The 21,102-nt window shown below is 43.4% G+C and overlaps 1 protein-coding gene across 1 annotated transcript in view; it reads right to left on the reverse strand.

Moving 5' to 3' along the window:
* LOC144504409 (tetratricopeptide repeat protein 7A-like) overlaps positions 1-21,102 on the reverse strand; it is a 272,644-nt gene that overhangs the window by 156,225 nt on the left and 95,317 nt on the right. The window contains exon 11 of the mRNA XM_078229665.1: positions 2,654-2,758. Within this exon, the coding sequence (XP_078085791.1) occupies positions 2,654-2,758 (105 nt within the window). The remainder of the gene's footprint in view (positions 1-2,653; positions 2,759-21,102) is intronic.

Consider the following 21,102-nt stretch of genomic DNA (forward strand, 5'->3'; position numbering starts at 1 on the left):
ATCTCTTCCCACAGGGAGCAGAAAAGATGTCCTTTCCCTCTTGTATTTGGGGCAAGTTAGACACCAGTATTGATTAGAAACAGGCCATCATCCAGTTTCTCTAGGTATGTGAAGCAGGGGTGGCTCAGTGGGTTGGTTGGGGAGTGGGGTAAATCTGGCAGAAATAAAACTCTGTGCACACCATCTCGAATCGGAAAATTAAAAAAAGGTTGAGCGCTAGGCCTGGTATGATCAAACAACTAATTAATTACATCTGAAGCCGATTTACAAAACCAAAATGTCAATTTCTCTCCCTGATACCCAGCATCACACTGGGAATCAATCAGAAATACTAATTATCCATTCCCCACCCCCACAAACCTTTAACAAGACTGCACATTTGGAAGTGCTGACAAAGAACATGAAAGTAGCGTTTCTCCTTGAAAATTTCAAGAGAAGGTTCAGAATTGCAGGTGCTGTTTGATTATACCACAGAAACTTTATTAGGGACTGCAGAGGCCAATGCAGATCCTGTCAATAATAATTAACCTTCCCAACTCTGGCTACCACCTCTGCAGCATTGCTGATATGCCCATTTGAGTCTCTCTCTGAACTATACATGATTAAAATAGACGAAATGCTGACTACATATTCGGCTGAGAGCCTCACATTGCACTGCAGACGGGGAAAATAGGCAACTTGCCAAGTTTTTAAATGCATGTGGTCATTTTTTTTTAATCCTTTAGCACTTCCAGCTAATCTGCCTGCTGGCAAGAGATCATAAAAGTAGCAGAATTAGTGCAGGGGTTATCATTTTTTTTAAAATGAAATAATCAGCTTTGCAAGTTTTCATTGACTTGCTTTAGAAATAGATCACAAAAATTACACGTAAAATTGTTTAATCCAGGCCTGATCCCAACCTACAATTTCTGTTTGGTGTTGGCCCTTCCCATTTCTCCTTCATTCTACAGAAGCTCCATTCCTCTTTATTTAAAAAAAAATCATTACACCACCCCCACTGTTTTCATGTCTCTTCCTTGTTCCCCTTTCTAGAAAATGCCAATGTACTTAGAACTCCAACATTAGAACACTTGGAACATCTCTTGACCCGTACCATAATTAACCATTCTAACATGTCGTATCCAGCCTCTTAAGAATGCTGCTCCCAAAAGATTGTGCGTCACTTGCACTGTCACAGACATTCATCGTCTTTTAATTGCTATGTTGGTGTAAGGCGGATTGGCAGGGGTGAACAACCTCAATGACATTTCCACAAAATCAAGGGTAAAAGTCTAATACGCTCTCAAAACTCAACCGAGTGAAGTTCACAAAATCAATTTTGGAACTTATCGATATGTTATCAGACTTCTTCAAGGTATCCCTTTCATTGGCGGCAATTTTACCACTTCGCACAAGAGCCGAGAAATCAGGATCGTGCCCGATTTCTCACCTCTCGCGATCTTACCGGCATCAGATGCCCAGCGCATTCAGCCTCCCGCCTATCACCGGCAAGAGGCTGAATAAATTATTTAAATATATTTAAGTGTTCATTTTAATGTGATTGACGCAATTATCTGGGCTCATTTGCCTTTGTGGCCTCGCTGGGAGAGGGTCTCTCCGGAAAGGATCATGTATGGTTCCCATGAACGGGGACCAGTCGTAACGGCCTCGCTGATAGAACAGGAAGCCATGGAGGCCCACCCCCACCCCGGGAGGTTGAGGGTGAGGGGACCCTTGGGCAGTGCCAGCCTGGCACCCTGAGTGCCAACCAGGTATCCTGGCACTGCCCAATGAGCAGCGTCGCAGCAGGACCTATGCGTGGGACAGGCCAATCAGGTAGGGAGCGGAGGGCCTGCTGCCACTCTGCATCATGATCAGAGGGAGGTTGGAGGAGGGGGGTACGCTCAGTCTGGGTGCTAGGGGTGGGGCACGGGGTGATTGGTCTAGGCAGCGGGAGGGGGATGGGGGCGATATTTCCTGGTGAGGTGTGCTCACGACTGGCCACAGACCCCTACGGTAGCTGGGGAGGGGGTGTTAGGTCGTGGCCGGCTGCAGCAGCAGAGAGCTGACAGATCTCTCAGATCTCAGCTGGTTGCCATTGCACATGTGCAGCCACAGGTCTGCACATGCGTAATGGCACCCTCTGTTGCTGCTGTAACCTTGCTGGTGAATTAAGCCCCGTCCCTTCCCTCTGGTGGCTAGAAACAATCTAGTCCAATTTTTTCTTCTCTAAGTGCGTAAGATATGCAATTTGGACTCGACCAAAAAATGGATCTGAAACTCTCCCATTTTCACGCTAGCTAGGCACTTTGAATTTTTCTCATAAAATTGCCCCCATTGTTTTTAACAGCAGAGCATAATGAAAGAAGCAACAGAATGTACAAACTGCACATGTTTGGTTTGTTAACAAGTTAGTGGATGTATTGTGACGTAGCTCAGAGAAAGTCAACACAGACCAAATTTCCCTCCGAGTGTGTTAGTGATGCTGCAGCTCTGGTAATCTGCAGCTGTTCAACTCTATGGGGCCCTGTCTAGTAGTGGAAGTGGTGTAGCCGCTCATGTCACTGTGTCACAGAATGGCGAATCCCAAATAATGGGTGCAGAACTGTATTTCCTCTCCCTGCTACTAAAGTGCAATACGTAAAACAACTTAGGTTGGGGGAAATACGCTTACCCATTGCAGAGATCCAATGCAAACCTTGGCAGCCATGAGCGGTATGCTTGGATCGTTAGGATGGAGTCTTCCACATTCTCGGAGAGCAGACACAGCCCAAGTTGACTGAAAATTAAAAAGAGGATCCAAAATCACTTTTTCCTGGAGAGTATTTTTCAGCATACTTTAGTTTCACATCATTCAGAAATAAACCATTAACAAGCCTATTGAAAGAAATGTGTTATGATCTCCGTAGAGACTGTTAATTCTTAACAAGAAATTCAAACTTCCGGTTGATAGCTGAATGAATGATGCAACAAGCTTTCACATACTTTAAAACTTTTGCTGTGACAGACTAAAAGAACTATGATAAAAACAAATTACTGCGGATGCTGGAATCTGAAACAAAAACAGAAAATGCTGGAAAATCTCAGCAGGTCTGACAGCATCAGTGGAGTGAGAAGAGTTAATATTCAAGTCTGGATGACCCTTCATCAGAGCTGAAGACAATAAAAAATAGGATGAGATTTATACTGTTGTGGTGAGGAGGCGGGGAAGCTGTGGGGGCTGGGTAGAGAGCCAGCTGTTGGTGGATATAGGGGAGATTGGCAAAGATGTCTTAAAAGCACTATTAATAGAACCATAGAATCCCTACAGTACAGAAGGAGGCCATTCAGCCCATTGAGTCTGTACCGACCACAATCCCACTCAGGCCCTATCCCTGTAACCCCACACATTTACCCTGCTCATCCCCTTGACACTAAGGGCCAATCAACCTAACCTGCACATCTTTGGACTGTGGGAGGAAACCGGAGCACCCGGAGGAAACCCACACAGACACGGGGAGGTAAATAGACAATAGGAAACATAACTGTTGACAACCCGATATTCCTCAACATCTTCAGAGACTACCAGTCAAACCACTAAATTCAGATGATGCGGTTATTGTCTCCAAGTGTAAGCATCCTGCACTTTCTTTCTACCAGAACAACTCAGGCCTCCCTTTAACCTATAACAGTCACATCACCCAGACACGTTGGTAGCAGACTTCAGAACAGGTAACATGACCCACTTCCCCCTTCATTTACACTCAATTAAAAATAATCTTATAAACCTCACAACTGTAATAAATAATTAAAACGCAGAATGCAAAACTTGACATTAATAACCCCTATGAAAAAAGCCTTTGGTATCGTGCATCCAGTATAGAGCCACTTTCAGTGCAACGTATTTAGCAAAAAATATGTTTTCAGCATGAAAGAATCAGATTAGCCGTTCTCTCCTTCTTCCTGGTTAGGTTTCTCTTCTTTAATATTCTTTCCTATTTTTGAGGAGATGACTAATGCTGATCTACTTTTCATAGCCAAAGGCAGACTTTTGGCACACCTCACCCAAATAACCACTCAACATGTGTAGGGTTGCACAGCTAGTATTAGCACACTATTCAATAATGGATTGGGGGGCAGGGAGTCTGGAGGATATTGCAGCCAGCTCTTGTCCAATGTCCACAAAAAAATTCCAAAGAGGAAATAATTACAGAGCAATCAGGAAATTGACTCCTGGATAATTTTTCCATCGCTGAAGGAAACTTTATGCCTCTATCCCCACCCAGGGTGAAATTAAAATTTATTAGTCACAAGTAGGCTTGCATCAACACTGCAATAAAGTTACTGTGAAAATCCCCTAGTCGCCACACTCAGGCGCCTGCTCGGGCACAGTGAGGGAGAATTTAGCATGGTCAATGCACCTAACTTGCACATCTTTGGACTGTGGGAGGAAACCGGAGCACCCGGAGGAAACCCACGCAGACACGGGGAGAACGTGCAAACTCCACACAGACATTGACCCAAGGCAGGAATTGAACCTGGGTCCCTGGCGCTGTGAGGCAGCAGTGCTAACCACTGTGCCACCATGCTGCCCCAAAATTGGCTAAGTTAGACCCAGTAATAGCACAGGTGGTGGGTTTACCAGTCATCTGGGTGTTTCTTCCTTCATCACTTATTCCAATGCAATATTATGCTGGTGTCACCATTGATCCCCTTTAAAGAACTAAAAGGAACGATTAACATCCTGACCTTGAATTTCTCAATTTCCTGCTATAATTTTAATGGGGGATACACAGAAATGGTTCTTCAGGGATACACTGATCTCATGTCAAAGTTACAGCAGGAATTAGGACAACCTTTGTGATAATTTGGGATCTGTCTCTTTCCTTCTGTTTTGAAATATTTGTTTGGACAGGAAATGCTGATCATATAATTGGATCAGCTAACTATGAGTTGTTGCTGAGCCTGACGTTGTAAGATTTTTGAAATCGTCAGGAAACGTGTCCATCAGAGTCGGCATGGTTTTACGAAGATAAATTGTTTGGCTTATTTGCTGGAGTTCTTCGAAGATGTAACAAACCAAGTGGATAAGTAGATGTAATATATCAGGACTTCCAGAAGGCATTTGAAAAGGTGCCGCACAAAAGTTTAATGCACAAAACAAGAGCATATGGGGTCAGGAGTAATTTATTAATTTGGATAGAGGACTGGCCAACCAACAGAAAGCACAGAGTGGGGATAAATGGGTCTTTTTCTGGTTGGTAAGATGTAATTAGTGGGGTGCCACAGGGTTCAGTCCTCAGGCCCCAACTATTTAAAATCTATATTAATGACTTGGATGCAGGGATAGAATGTATTATAGCCAAATTTGCAAATTACATTAAAATAGATGCAATGAGGAAATAAGAAATGTCCAAATGGATATGGATAGGTTAGGTGATTGGGCAAAAATTTGGCAGATGCAGCTTTATGTAGGTAAATATGAGATTGTCCATTCCGGTCGGAAAAAGAAAAAGGCAACTTACCTAAATGGAGAGAAACTTAGTGCTTCGGTGAAGAGGGATCTGGGTGTACTTATGCATGACTTGCAGAAAACTAGTATGCAGGACAGCAAGTTATAAAGGCGGCAATTGAAATTTTGGCATTTATTGCTAAAGGTAGAATATAAAAGTAGGGGCATGTTGTTGCTACTGTCCAAGGCATTAGTGAAATCGCACCTGGAGTATTATGTACAGTTTTGGTCCCCTTACTTAAGGAAGGACGTAGTTGCATTGGAGGAAGTTCAGAGGAAGTCCACTAGATTAATTCCAGAGATGAGGGTTTGTCTTATGAGGAGAGATTGGGCAGTTTAGATCTATATTCTCTAGAGTTTAGAAGAACAAGAGGCGATTTAATTGAGGTATACAAGATGATAAAAGGGAATTAACAGGGTAGACAGGGGCAATCTAGAATGAGAGGTCATAGTTTTAGGATAAGGGATAGCAGATTTGAAACAGGGATGAGGAGAAATTACTTCTTTCAAAGAGTCATGAATGTGTGGAATTCTTTACCCCAGAGTGCGCTGGATGCCGGACATTGATTAAATTTGAGGTGATAGACAAATTTTTGATTAATGGGTTGAAGGGTTATGGAGAACAGGCAGGAAAGTGGAGTTGAGGTCGAAATGAGATTGGCTACTCCTGCTCCTAGTCCTGATGTTTTTATGAAACAGAGGCAGTTTTAAGTAATTTCCATTTGTATTTGTGGGTATTAGAAATAAGGCACAGCTTTAAGTGTTTCTGTATTTGAAAGGGTTAATGACTTCAGTTTGGTTTAGATGCATGCATGCATAACGATAAGGGTTTATGATGTGAAAGCAAACAGGGCTTAAAGGAAATCTAGGTTGTTGCTAAGCAACCAAAGCCACCATAGGACAGCAAGAACTTTTGAGCTGGTTGTAAACTGATGCCAGGAGAAACTGGACAGTACAAGGGAGCTCCAAGGAACAGATTTCCCAAAATAAATGTCCCTGAAACCAAGGAGTTGGGACAAAAATATGCCTCAAAGACAGTTAAGTTAAAGAAACAAAGAACATGAAGGTTCTGTTCAGGAAAATTCAAGTAGAAAGCAGAGAAAATGCTTGGAGTTAAAGAGACAGCTGCAAAAACCAAGTTTAAAGTCTGCTGGGAGAGAAGCCCGAAATCCAAGGTATATCAAAAGTTTGGAGACATCTTAATACAGTCTGTGAAGCAGTAGTGTTCTATTGGCATGGCTGGGTACCTGAAAGATTGTGTGGATGTTTGAATGCATGTGGGAATCCAAGGCAGAGGAATACCGAAAGGAGAGATTGAAATCTGGAGGTGGATCCTTGATGGAGGCATCCAAGAAATGCATTGTTTGGGGCAGATTGCAAGTGAGTTCTTCGAGAGTGGATTTGGAAACACTCATGTGAGACCGGATGGGTCACAGTGTGACAAGCACCTTGGGAGATTTAATGAGAAATCCACAGAAGTTGTATTGAGTGGCATCTGTCACTTGGTTTCAGTGTGTAGGGTATCAGGCCACAGTTAGCCTGTTTACCTGGACTGTGTACTTACTGAGAACACTAAGAACATGCACTTTTGTAGTGGGTGGCGTGGTGGTACAGTTGCTCCCACTGCTGCCTCAGAGCACCAGGAACCCGAGTTAGATTCCATCCTTCGATAACTATCTGTGCAGAGTCTGCACATTCTCCCAGTGTCTGTGTGAGTTGCCTCTGGGTACTCCGGTTTCCCCTCCGAGTCTAAAAATGTTCAGCGTAGGTGAATTGGCTATGCTAAATTATCCCTTAGTGTCCCAAGATGTGCAGGTTAGATGGATTAGCCATAGTAAATGTGTGAGGTTACGGGATAGGACTTGGGCAAGATACTCTGTCAGAGAGTCGGTGCAGACTCAATCAGCCAAATGGCCTCCTTCTGTACTGTGGGGATTCTATGGTAAGACTATGAGATATATTTTGTAACCTGTGTTATCCTTACAAATTTGTGTACATCTGTAAAGATATAGGTGGGGGTGAAGGAATGGTGTATATTAATCATTTCTTGTTTAATGAAGGTTTTACTCTTTTGTTAAAAGTTAATCAGCAGTCCTGGAACTCTGTTCATCCACGTCTCTAAACAAAAAGATGCAAGTTATGATTTATTGAGCCAGGGTTCCATCCTGGGACCGGACTGTCCAGCAGTATCAGCTGGGATATTAACAAACTGAATAGTTATAACTAGCTATGATTTGCCTTGCAGAATTCCATTTGAAATTCCTTTCTGAGGAAGCAAAACGTACTGTTTCAAAGCAGGTTCACAAACAACATCAACGCAGCACTTACTGTTCAAGTGAAAATATTCCAAAAGTTAGGGGGAAGTGACAGGCAGAAAATGATAGGCTGTGAGCGTTTAATTATAATTCATTCAAAGGGTTTGACTTTTATAAATGAGGTAACGGTGGCATTCAAAATGTAAACAGTTATTTGTACTGGAAATTTTTTTCTCAGTCAGGGCAGCATTTGGTTTCTATAGAAATAAAGCAAATATAAGAAGTTAGCATTTGAAAAAGAATGTTCTGAAGGAGAATAAATACATCCTTCACGTCAGGCATCCGGTTCTGCTTGATGGATGAGGCTATTTCAGCCCAACATAGACCTCGCTCTGCTGCAGCTGCCATGTTATTATAGACTGCCTGAGCTAGCAGATGTGTAGGAATGTGCTCCTGCACAATCAGATCACAATGTTCATCTTCTCGCAAAATTTCTCTGCCATTTCTCTCTCGAAGGCCTTAAGTCCCTGCTGTGGTACCAGTCTATAGGTTGTTAAAGTTTTTTTAGGAGTCAGTAGTAGGCTTACATTAACACTGCAGTAAAGTTACTGTGAAAATCCCTTAGTTGCCACACTCTGGTGCCTGTTTGGGTACACTGAGGGAGAATTTTGCATGGCCAATGCACCTAACCAGCACATCTTTGGGACTGTGGGAAGAAACCGGAGCACCTGGAGGAAACCCATGCAGACGTGGGGAGAATGTGCAGACTCTGCACAGACAGTGACCCAAGCCAGGAATCGAACCCAGGTCCCTGGCGCTGTGAGGCAGCAGTGCCAACCACTGTGCCACCATGCCGCCCTTCTACAGGTTCTATACTTTAGCTCAATTAGGCATACATAAGAGGTGCTGGTGAGCACAGGAAGCCAAAGAGGAAGAGAGCATCACACTGGTAACCAATACCTTGACATGGGCATTTTCAGCAGGAATTATTCATTCAGTAGTAGACAGAAATCCAGTGCTGCCATATCGTGACAGCTATCAGTTCTATATCCTCCCATTTCCCTCACTCCCACCAATGAAACAAACTCTAGGTTCCAGGCCTCAGCTCTGCTAAACCTTGGCTTCCCCTTCCACAATTCTCAAAATTCCCAGGTTCCCCTCCATAGTGGAGAATCCATGGGAGCCAATCCTCACCCTCACCAAATGCTGCCGAATCTTACAAATCAGCCCCTCCATGCCAGTGCTGGCAAATTCTATTTCAAGTAGCAGAAGGGTTGGTAGCCATATACTGTAAATTACAGAATTTTGAAAATGTACATTTTGTACAGGAACACTGAGGCTTTGGTGAACGTGTACAATTTTTAAAACTGGCAGGGCAAGCTGAGAAGATTGTTAATAAAGCATATAGGTTACTGGGTTTATAAATAGATGCGTATAATATAAAATACAGGGTACATGTAAAGAGATGTTAGAATTTTCTAAACCATTGGTTAGGTCTCAGCTGAAATATATGGACATTTTTGACACCACAATTCAATAGAGATGTAAAGGTCTTTGAAAGGATAGAGGAGTGGCACAGTGGTTAGCATTGCTGCCCCAGTGCTAGGGACTCGGGTTCAATTTCCAGCTTGGGTCACTGTCTGTGCAGAGTCTGCACGTTCTCCCCATGTCTATGCAGGTTTCCTCCGGGTGCTCCGGTTTCCTCCCGCAATCCAAAAAAATGTGCTGGTTAGGTGCTTTAGCCATGCTAAATTCCCCCCCCTCAGTGTACCCGAACAAGCGCCGGAGTGTGGCGACGAGGGGATTTTCACAGTAATTTCACTGCAGTGTTAATGTCAGCCTATTTGTGACATTAATAAATAAACTTTAAAGGGATTCAGCTGGGCATAAGCTGTGATGTAGGGTTTGTTATGAGAAGATTTGGTTTCAGTCCCTGCCACAATACAGAAACAGCTCTTAAAGTCACAAATGACATCCTGTGTGACTATGACAAAAGTAAATTGTCCTGCGTCATCCTTCTTGGTCTGCCCCTAACCTTTTATACCATCTTCCTCCGACACGCCTCCATTGTCAAGCTGCTGGTTGGGGCAGTTCTTATCTGGTTCCATTCTCATCTGACCAACCGTATCCAGAGAATCTCCTGCATTGATTTCTATTCCCCAATACCGCTGGTGTCCCTGAAGGGTCAATCCATGTACCCTCCTACTTCTCACCTACATGCTGCCCTTTGGCAACATCATCCAAAAGCAGAGCATTAGTTTTCACATGTAGGTTGACAACAACTGGCTTTACCTCTCCACCACTTCCCTCGACTCCTCCACTCTGTCAAAATTGACAGCTTATCCCGACATTCAGTACTGGATGAGCAGAAATTTCAATTCAATGTGAGGAAGAGGGAAGCTATATTGTTCGACCTTCCTACAAACTCCATTTCCTAGCCACTCTCTCCCCAGATAACTGAGGCAGAACCAGACTGTTTACAACGTTGGTGTCACATTCGACCCCCAGATGATTTTTTAACTACATATCTGCACTATGATGTGGCCCGAGTCTGCCCCTGCATTAGCTCATCTGGTACTGAAACCCTCATCCACGCCTTTGTTACTAGACTTGACTATTCCAAAGAACAAAGAAAATTACAGCACAGGAACAGGCCCTCCAAGCCTGCACCGACTATTCCAGTTCACCCATTCTACCCTCCATAAACCCACGGTTATGTCGTACTCTGCTGTCTGTGTCCTTACTCTTCTCTGCTTCTCCATCTTGCTTTTTTTCCTTTAATTTGCTCCTTGAAACTGATCTTTTTGAACAACCTTATCTGCTCTAAAGTCCCCTTATGTGGCTCGATATCAAACTTTGTCTAATAATAATCCTTGGGACACCTTATATTAAAGGCGCTACAAGTCCAAAGATGTGCGGGTTAGGTCGATTAGCCATACTCAATTGACCCTGGTGTCAGGGGGATTAGCAGGGCAAATATGTGAGGTTATGGGAATAGGGCCTGGGTGTGATTGTGGTCAGTGCAGACTCGATGGGCCAAATGGCCTCCTTCTGCACTGCAGGCATTCTATTCTATTCTAAGTTGCAGTTGGTGTTGAGAGGTTGGTAAAGTTAGAAATGTTCTCCATGGAAAGGAAAAAGTTGAGCGTGACCTAATAGAGGTTAAAAGAGTAGAAAGAAGGAAAAAAATCCTTCTAGTGTGCATTCCCTCCAGTATCTGGAGATATAAAATTATTCACCAAATAAAATCGAAAAGGGAGGTGAAGGGAATTTTTTTCATTCAGATTTATTGAGATTGGAACGTTCTACTTGGGAACCTGGAAAGTTCCTCGAGGATGTGGAACTTACAAAGTTCAGAGAAAAGTCAGGATGTGTGACTAAACCAGATTCCTCATTCTTAGAGCCAGGCACAATGTCCTGCAGGTTTCTACGATTCAATGAACCAGAAAACACAGAATTCATGTAAGCGGCAAAAGAACCATAGGCGACAAAAGGAAAAAATTACAGTACACAAAGAGTTGTTATGATCTGCAATGCACTGCCTGAACAGATGGTAGTAGATTGAATAGCAACTTTTAAAATGAAATTGGATAAAAGCCTGAAGGGGTGACATTTTCAGAGCTATGGGTAAAGAGCAATGGGAATGGAAATAATGCACAGCTCTTTCCAATAGCTGGCATAGGTGGGAGAGGCCAAATGGGCTCCTTCCATGCTGTATCATTCTATGAATCTATTCACCAGTTGGTTGCCAAAGTGAAACATCTACATATGTGAACAGGCTTCAAAGCATTTCCCATACAATTATACCCAACGCAGCAGGTTCTCCCCTTCTTCCGATCACAATCACCCAGATCTTCCTATGTCTGGAAAGTTGGAGATTGGCTATATTCCTCCCCCACCCACCACCACCCTCTTCACTGCAACTCTTCCAATCATCCCACCCGCACTATGGGACCCCTCCAAAAAAGTCTCCAACTCGGAGTTAGAGTCAGGGACTTCAGACAGTTCCAACTTAGAGAATAGGAGAAATGTTATCATGCAGACTAGTTAGTGCATGAAATGCCCCACAACAGTGGAAGCAGTGCCCATGAATGCATTTTTAAAAAGTGGATAAATATTTGAGAAAGAAAAATGTAAATAGGTTTGGGAAATGGGTGGTTCTTTTAGAGAGGAGGCACAAGGATGATAGGCTCTGTACTGTGGTCAGGAGAGATCACTTTATATATCAATAATTGTGCAAAATAATCAATAGTCTCTCTGCCAGACCGTCTCTCTAATTCCCAACATTTACTTAATTTCCTATTAACGGCTTCTGTACTATGACTAATCAACTGCAACTATTGATGGCAAGCGTCTGGACAATTTAATATTTGGCAAGACCCAAGATGCAGAGTCATCTTTAAACTGCCACAGAGCCAATATCATTAATTCATAGCAAAAAAGAAATTAGGTCAGCATTCAGGAAGCATTTTCTGCCCAGTCCCTTGACTTCTTGCTAAAGTAGGAAGATGTTATTTGAGGACAAATGTTCACTGGGAAAAATAAAGTTTTGTTAGTCATTTTGGTAAATGTGCTTAAAAACATTGACATGGTTACACAATTAGCAGAATGCTAATATTTTACATCAGCATGCAATCCTAGTTCACTTTATTGGATTAAATATCTCGAACTACTCAAACAACACTGTCTCCTGCCAATGCAATATGGCCATCCAAGATGGCCACCAATACCCGTCTGTGCATGTACACTGATCGGCACATGTGCAGAAATCCAATGATGTCACTGCTGGAGCCTGCAGCCTGAAATTCAATCAGAGAATTGTTATGGCTCAGGAGGCCGCCATTTGGCCCATCATGTCTGCACCAGCTCTTCAAATGAGCAACTTGCCCAGTACCAATAGCCTGCCTTCTCCCTGTAATCTATGATTCTATAATCCTGTACATTCTTCCTTTTCAGATAACAGTCCAATTCCCTTTTGAATGCGTCAATTGATTCTGCCTCCGTCGCACTCTCAGGCAATGCATTCCAAACTCTAACCACTGCGTAAAAACGTTTTTCCCCCGCATTACTTGTACTTCTTTTGCAAATTACTTTAAATTTGTGCTCTCTTGTTCTCGATCCTTTCATGAGTGGGAACAGTTTTTCCCTACCTACTCCTTCCAGGCTCCTCATGATTCTGAATACCTCTATCAAATCTCCTCTCAACATTCCTTTCTCCAAGGAAAACAGTCCTAACTTCTCCAATCTATTTTTGCAACTGAAATTCCTCATCCTGGAATCATTTGTGAACCTCTTCTGCACTTCTGTAATGCCTTCTCATCCTTCCTAATGTGCTGTGCCCAGAACTGGATGCAATACTCCAATTGAGAGCAAACTAGTGACGGAAACAAATTCAAAACAACTTTCCTGTTCTTGTACCCTATACCTCTATTAATAAATCACAGGATACTGCATGCTTTATTAACTGCTCTCACAACCTGCCCTTCCACCTTCAATGTCTTATACACATGCACATCTAGGTCCCTCTGCTCCTCCACCTGCTTTTCTTAGTTGTACCCTTTATTTTATATTGTTATTTGTCACGTTATTCAGTGATTCAAAATGAATCACTTCACACTTCTTTGAACTTCATCTGTGTATTCTACCAATTTTTCTGTCCCTTTGGAGCTCTACACTCAAGAGTTCACAATTCTGCCAAGTTTTGTATCTGCAAACTTCGAAATTGTGTCTTGTACACCAATACCTATGTCATTAATATACATCAGGATAAGCAAGGGCCCCAACGCTGACCCCTGGAAACTCCATTACAAACATTCCTCGAGAAAGAAAATCACCCATGAACCACTACCCTCTGTTTCCTGTTGTTTAGCCAATTCCGAATCCGTCTTGCCACTGCCCCTTTTATTCCAGGAGTAGCGTGAGGAAGAATGAGGACAGACAATATAGCCTAACACTCACAGCAACCTACAGTCCACTCACATGACTGAGACGGTGAGACAGAGTTTAGAAGCACTGACCAACGTGACTGCAGTGAAATATCCCACAAGGAAAAGATACAACTTTCCCGTCGGCAAATCCTTCCCTTCTATCCTGGTGTTAAGGGGTTTCCAAAATTCATCCCGATCAGTCCAAGAAAGAAATTCACAGCATCCTCTCCTCTTGCTGCACTTTGCCCCTAAAAAGATGGTAGCCACGCATGCACCCTGCTCCACTTTGCACCTATAAAGATGGAGGCCATGCATGCAGCCTGCTGCACTTTGCCCCTATAAAGATGGCAGCCACTAACCTGGCTCTACGATCAGCACAATGGCACTTGAATGGCACTGGCAACAAACAGTCCTCAAACAACACTTACAAATTTCTATGGGTCATTAGGTAGATTCAATAAATAAAACAAACCTGAAATCATTAATAATTTATCCCAATGGCTGATTAAATCTAACAGACATGGCACAATCAGCAGGATTTCCTCCCCATAGGGATGCATTTTCAATTTCATTTTCCATCATTTAGAAAAAGACAATTTTCTGTACTTCCATAGTGAATCAGAGTGCAATAAACAACAAATAGATTCAATCCTTCTTGATGTTTTTATGAAAAAATAGAAACATTATATAATCATTTGTGCTGTATGTCAGGAAAGGGAATACAAGTCACATATTATTCCCAATTTTCTCCCTTCCTGAAGGCATCAGCTATCGCTGGGATATAATTCAACAGTTGCTAGAAACAGCCTTTCATTTGCTCACTCAAGTGGCTATTTTTCATGTTGAGGTTGGACAGTGTACTGGTGAGTTATTCAGCCATGGCTAACTCCATCCTGTTCTCACTTGATGCTTGTTTATCTAGCTTTATTTTACAGTGGATTTCTACAGTTCCTTTCAATTCAAGGCACCCTTTACTCTTCCCAATCTCTTCACCTTAGTACGCCTTCGCCCTTCCTCTCTTCCTCAGTTTGAGGAGCCCTCTTCCCTTCTCCACCCTGTTCAATATGTTTCTTTCTTCAATTTAGCATGACTCCTTCCCTTCCTCTCACTAGCCCATAAGTTTAAACTGACCCTACACTTTCCCTCACTGCCCCCTTCAGTTTAACACAATCCCTTTTTCCCCTCCCCACTTATTTCAATTAAACGCATTTCCTTCTTTTCCTCCGCATCCCATTTTTTAACAGATTTCAGTTCTGAGGAAATGATTCTCAGTGACAATAAAACCATGTTACAATTCCATCATAAATCTTAATTGCTGCAGATGGTCTGGCAATTCTACCTCACTGCTAACCTGGGAAACAACCACATAATACACCCATGCAGTCAAAGAAAAAATACATTAAAATGTTGTTGGAAGCAGAATAAAATAAATAAAACTAATAAACAATAGGTAAGAAGTGAATGTAAGAAAATCAGATTATTTTAAATATTAAATTGGGTTTATTGAAAATTAAGCAATTCTGGAGAAATAAAGGATAAGTAAGTATTATGAAGTAGGAATCAGAGTATACAAACTGAATTTGGTGCAGTCCAAAGAAATAAGTAAATGTTTAAAACATCAACAGTAATTATACAACAAGAACAAACTGGGGCAGATTTCTGTCCTATTCTGCATGGATAATCACAAAGTTAAAGCAAAAATCCATGTGGCATATTTTTAAATGATGGACAGGACCTTTGCAACAACTCCTCACTAAAGCTGTCCAACAATTAATATCTCTCTCCTTTAAAGGTATTTTACTATTGCAACATGTCTCTGTTGTCCCCAGTGCTCATCACTGAGAGATTGGCAATTCCTTTTTCTTCCTCTCCTTCTCCTGTCACCTTACCAATGAAACCACTGAAAAGAGTGGCCTTAATTATTAGACCAAAACTTAAACCTTGCTGTCAGCGTGCACAATCTTTATGTGCTGTTCATTCAGAATTGTTTCATCCAATCACTATAAGTGTAGTGTTTTAAATGACCAGTTTATGCAGTTACTGGAAAATAAAAAGTTAATTTTCTGGACAAAAAATATAATATCAACTACACAATTTGGTTCAAGTAAGTGTGCTGTAGTAAGATTCAATTATTCAAAATAAAACTTGTAGCCAAGTTGTCCACCTTCTGCCTTTAAGGCTTGTTAACGCATTGCAGAGTCTGAAAGGAATACTTCACGACAGAAGCGGAGGATGGGAGTGATGGAGGGAGGGGAGGAGAGAGGAGAGATGGGAGGAGGGAGGGAAGGGGGAAAGTAGTGGAGCAAGGAGGGTTGGAGGCAGCGCTAGGGGATGAGGTGCTAGGAGGCTGCAGGGTGTCAGGGAATGGATCGACTTAGCTATTCCAGGCGTGACACACAGGACTGATGTCGGGACGGGATGGACACTCACCTTTGCTGCCCGAATAAGGTCATTCATTTTCTGGGCGCTGATCCTCCATGCCAGTGCATGGGCACAGACAGCTGCTGCCACTGCTTCCCAAGTCGCATTGCCAGCCCGACCCCTGGGCCACTGACCATCTCTGGAGAAGAAGATGGCCATCATCTCCTCCACGGTGTCCAGTAGCCATCCCAGCTACCCCTCTGTAAATTTTGGAGCAGCTCTACGAGGTGCCATCGTCCTGGCATGACTACAGTCAGTGTTTAAATGCAGCTCCCCGTGCTGAATGACACACAGTTGCGGTCACTTTGGGTGAGTCATGCGACTGGAGCCTCCATGACAGTGGTGATTCGCACGGTGGCTCTTTAGTTGCACCAAGTGTCGAAAGATTGCGACGCGGAGCGCGCTGAAAAGACCAGCACGGAAAACTCCTGTTTTCTTGCTCTTTTGTCACTTAGAAATTGTTTAGGAAAATTCTGCCCTTTATCATCTTCTTGTAACGCTACTGAACAGCAATAGTTTAAATCTGGAAAAAAACTAACAGCAGTTTGTGCTGAACAACATTAGCAACCTTCAGGCAAATATCTGTCTAAAATGCCCTATTACAGTGTGTAATTAACCCACTGGGCAGTTGGTCAAGCACTGGGTCCTTGGTGTTACTATGTTCAGCAGAGAAAATCGATAAAAGTGGGCCTTGAGAATTCAGGCAAATTGTTCAGGTGAAATCAGAATTATTTTTTTTACATAATTTAGTGAATCTATCTAGCAGCTGCATTACAGAGATGTTAAATGGAAGTGTTGTCAGATACTCCTTATAAATTATTGAACAGTAATAGTTTAAATGTTGAAAAAAATCATATTGGCACTCATATTGAGCAAAATCAACAGTCTCTATGCACACACTCTGTATACTGACTAATTTCACCATAGTGCAGCTTGGCAACTGCCTCTCTCCCTTTACAAGCCTAAAAGAAATCTCAAAGAGGGAAGCAATTTTAACGGCACTTCTGTGTTGGGTGATAATCAAGTAGATCCTGCTGGAAAGTCTACGCATGTGGATATGAGATGGTAACAGGATTGGGCTCGATTCTGGTGACCTGCTCTTTCTTCCTCCCTACCCACCAGGTCACTGTCTGTGCTTACATATGCACAAGTGGCATATCAAAGGCTGTTAACACCTATATAAAAAGTGGGGTAGCAAGAGTTGCTGGTGAAATGGCAGGAGAAGCACACAAAGACATAGGCCTGAATTTCACACCCTCCTGCCAGCTGCGGGGGGCTCAGAAGGCGGCATGAAAATGGAAGGAATGGGATTCCCTCTGGGTTCCCACCCAAACCAATCTCACAGCAATTTTACACTGAAGCAGACGAGGCCGCTTCAAGGTCCAGTGGTCGTTGGACCTCCCTCCCTTCTACTTCCCGATCGTCCCCTTTGTGCCCAACCACTGCCCCCCAGGCCTTCGCTGCCTTCCCCATCCTGGGACCCCTTAAACTTACCTTGTCCTCCGGGTCCTGGGACTTGGCCCCGGGCATCTTCCTAAAGTTCCTCTTCAGTCCATTTTGTGCAATTTGGTGTCTCATGTTCTCATCTAATTGATGTAATATTTTGTACTGATACAACAGATATATCTTGGAACTTACCCCTAACCAACTCACTGATTTTTTCCACTTCATTCCACAGGACAGCAATGCCAGTTGGAGTTCCAATTACACACGTGGCAACGGCTCTTAAAGCTATTTTGCCCACAGAATATTAACAGTTAGTAAAAGTCAAATCCAAAACTGTCCTTAGTGAGCATTACAGTCATAGAGATTTACAGCATGGAAACAGGCCCTTCGGCCCAACTTGTCCATGCCGCCCTTATTTTTTAAAAACCCCGAAGCTAATCCCAATTACCCGCATTTGGCCCATATCCCTCTATACCCATCGTACCCATGTAACTATCTAAATGCTTATTAAAAGACAAAATTGTACCCGCCTCTACTACTACCTCTGGCAGCTTGTTCCAGATACTCACCACCCTCTGTGTGAAAGAATTGCCCCTCTGAGCACTTTTGTATCTCTCCCCTCTCACCGCGAAACTATCCCCTCTAGTTTTAGACTCCCCTACCTTTGGGAAAAGATATTGACTATCTAGCTGATCTGTACCCCTCATTATTTTATGGACCTCTATAAGATCACCCCTGAGCCTCCTACGCTCCAGAGAAAAAAGTCCCAGTCTATCCAGCCTCTCCTTATAACTCAATCCATCAAGTCCCGGTAGCATCCTAGTAAATCTCTTCTGCACTCTTTCCAGTCCAACAACATCCTTTCCACAATAGGGTGACCAGAACTGCACTGCACCCCAAGTGTGGCCCCACCAATGTCCCGGGCAGAGATTTCTAGATAGTGAGCAGAGGCCTAATGATTAAGTTTGAAGCCCCGTCTCTGGGAGCCCTATCAATTGGATGAAGACAGTCAGTTAGCTAACTTCCACAATGCGCGAGTATCACTGGAAGAAACATTGACCATGATTTCTAGAATTCAGAGAAAGACTGGCTATCTTCTGATTTCAACAAACACATTTTGTGGATGGGTTGGGGATTAGAGAACATCACAGAATTTGCATTTTAAACAGCAAGACAGGCCATTGACAGAATATGCCAGAACTTGTAGATAAGCTCTACCCATCAATCCAAACGTACAGACAACACAGAGCCCGGATGATTATAGCAGATTAACATAACTCACGTTTTATTTCATTTGATATACATTCAACTAACTAAATGGAAGGGGTTTATTTTGAAATTGGTGTATCAAATTAACCATCCTGTCATTCTGTTCACGCTCTCGGGAGCACTACTATGCTTGAGCTTTCACTTTATGTATACAAGCCCAGATCTAAATACCTGTAGCTCACCTGCCCAACTTTCTCCCTCAATGTGAACAGTAATTGAACAATGTGCCATTTTGCCTTATCCCCAAAGTTATTCAACTGGACAAACTAATAATAGCATCACATGGTCCTAAGCTCCCTTTCTCCTATGTTATATGCACAGATATATTCATGAAGCACAACCCATCTAAAGTAAGTGAAGAAACATGTTTTCTAAAAACCAAAAATAAAATCCTGATGGCCTCCAAGCAAATCTTTCTCAAATTCCTTTCCAAATTCTTTCAGTGACCACATGAACCTTTCCTCCATCCCATTACTCATTTAAAAAAAAACATGAAATCCCACTCTCCAAAGGAAATTTACAAGTCGACATTCAATATTTTTGAAGTCTTATCATTAGGCAACACTATGAGCATGGTAAATGCTCTATGGAATAGATGAATGGTAATTAAGAGGAGTCATGAGACTTACTTTGTGAGCATTAGGGATCTGAGATATGAGGAAAGACTGGCAAAACTCTTTTTTAGGAAATGTGATGGTACTGTGCCTTTAAGAATATATGTATATCATGTTTCTTGTCAGGGGTATGTTTAGAATTCAGATCTGGTTTTCAAGGTGCCAATTTGTCTAAGAAATCTTTTAAATTTGATAGCTGGGAGAAAAAGTTAAGTACCGGGTGTTTGTTTTAAGCTGAGCATTTATGTTTACTTAGGTTTCTCTTGGGGTTTCAGAGTAAACTGTTGATGAGGTTGATTGGCAGGGACAGAGTCATGTGCTTAATAGGAGGAGCCAAGCTTCCAGGAAAGAAATACTGGCCGCGATTCGCCCATCGCAACCCGCAACCTTTCTGTCGGGTTGGGGTGGGAGACGCGCATCTGCGACCTTGAACAGGGATTTGTGCATGTGCCAGGCAAGCATGCGCATCTCCTAGAGCCGGCGAACAGTTGCCGGTCAGACCACGCTGGAAACCGGCGGAAGGCAGGTAAGTTATTTAAATCTTTTTTTAATATGTTTAAAATATGTACATTAGTTAATTATCAGGAACTTTCAGGTCCCGATTGAATCTCCCACCCCGCCAGGAGTACTTCATTCTGGCAGGGTTCAGACTAGCTCCCCACGTTAGGGGAACTAGTGGGGAACCCCGCTGGAATGAAGGGGGGGCAATCGGGGCCCCCCCAGGAGGTCGGGCGGCAGGGAGTTGTGCCCCCTGGCAGTGCCAGTCTGTGTCCCTGCCCAAGGGGCAAAGTGCCCATGCCCAGGGGGCACCTTGGCACTGCCCATCAGGCATTGGGCAGTGTCAAGGCGGCGGGGCCTAGGGGCAATCAGTGGAAGTGGGGGGGTCCCGCTGCCACTCTGCAGACAGGATTGGTCTGGGATGGAGGGAGGGCAGCGATTGGGGTGGGCTGGGGGGGTGGTGGTCCTGACCCTGGTAGAGGAGAGGGGGTCAGCCGGAGTGAGGGGGGTGGGGGGGGTTGGGCTGTGCATCGGGGCACTCCGGGACAGAGAAGGGTCAGGGCTGGCCCGGGAATTGCTGTGGGGGCCGTGATCGGGCCATGGGGGGGGTGCTGGAGGGGCAGCACTGCGGGGGTCCTGGGCTGGCCAGCGATCGGGCTGGCTAGCAAATGGGGAGTCTGACATATCAGGACTACTGCGCATGCACAGAGTTCTAGAACTGTCAGACTCCGGCGTGAATAGGCCCTGCCCCCCTGGATTTTTAATGAGATTCACGACTGGGACCTCTTCAATGCAAAGAGTGAGGAGATTTAGGCGAGAAGCTCTACTGACAGAATAGTCGGGATTTAGAAGTTCTCCCACCAATTCAGCATTTTTGGGAGAATCGCGGCAACTATTTTGTTTCATTTTTAAAATACAAGCAGTTTACTGCCTGGTTCTGAAAGAAGCAAGACGTGTCTCTCTCTCCCTCGCTCTGGAGGGTGTCTGAGAGCTCCAGGAGTGGCCACCTAAGTACACGCAAGTAAGCCTGTGTTTTGCTAACTGATTTTAAAGAGGGAGCTTAAGTCTATAGAGGAACATTACTTGAATTGGAACACTTTAGTGAGAGGTTACCAGTTAAGAATTGTATCTTGTCCTGCTTAAGTATTGTTCAATTGTGAAAAGTTAAGCTAATTCATTTGTTATAGTTAAACTTTGTTAAA

Source organism: Mustelus asterias, chromosome 15, assembly GCF_964213995.1.
Source record: "Mustelus asterias chromosome 15, sMusAst1.hap1.1, whole genome shotgun sequence".
Taxonomy (NCBI): domain Eukaryota; kingdom Metazoa; phylum Chordata; class Chondrichthyes; order Carcharhiniformes; family Triakidae; genus Mustelus; species Mustelus asterias.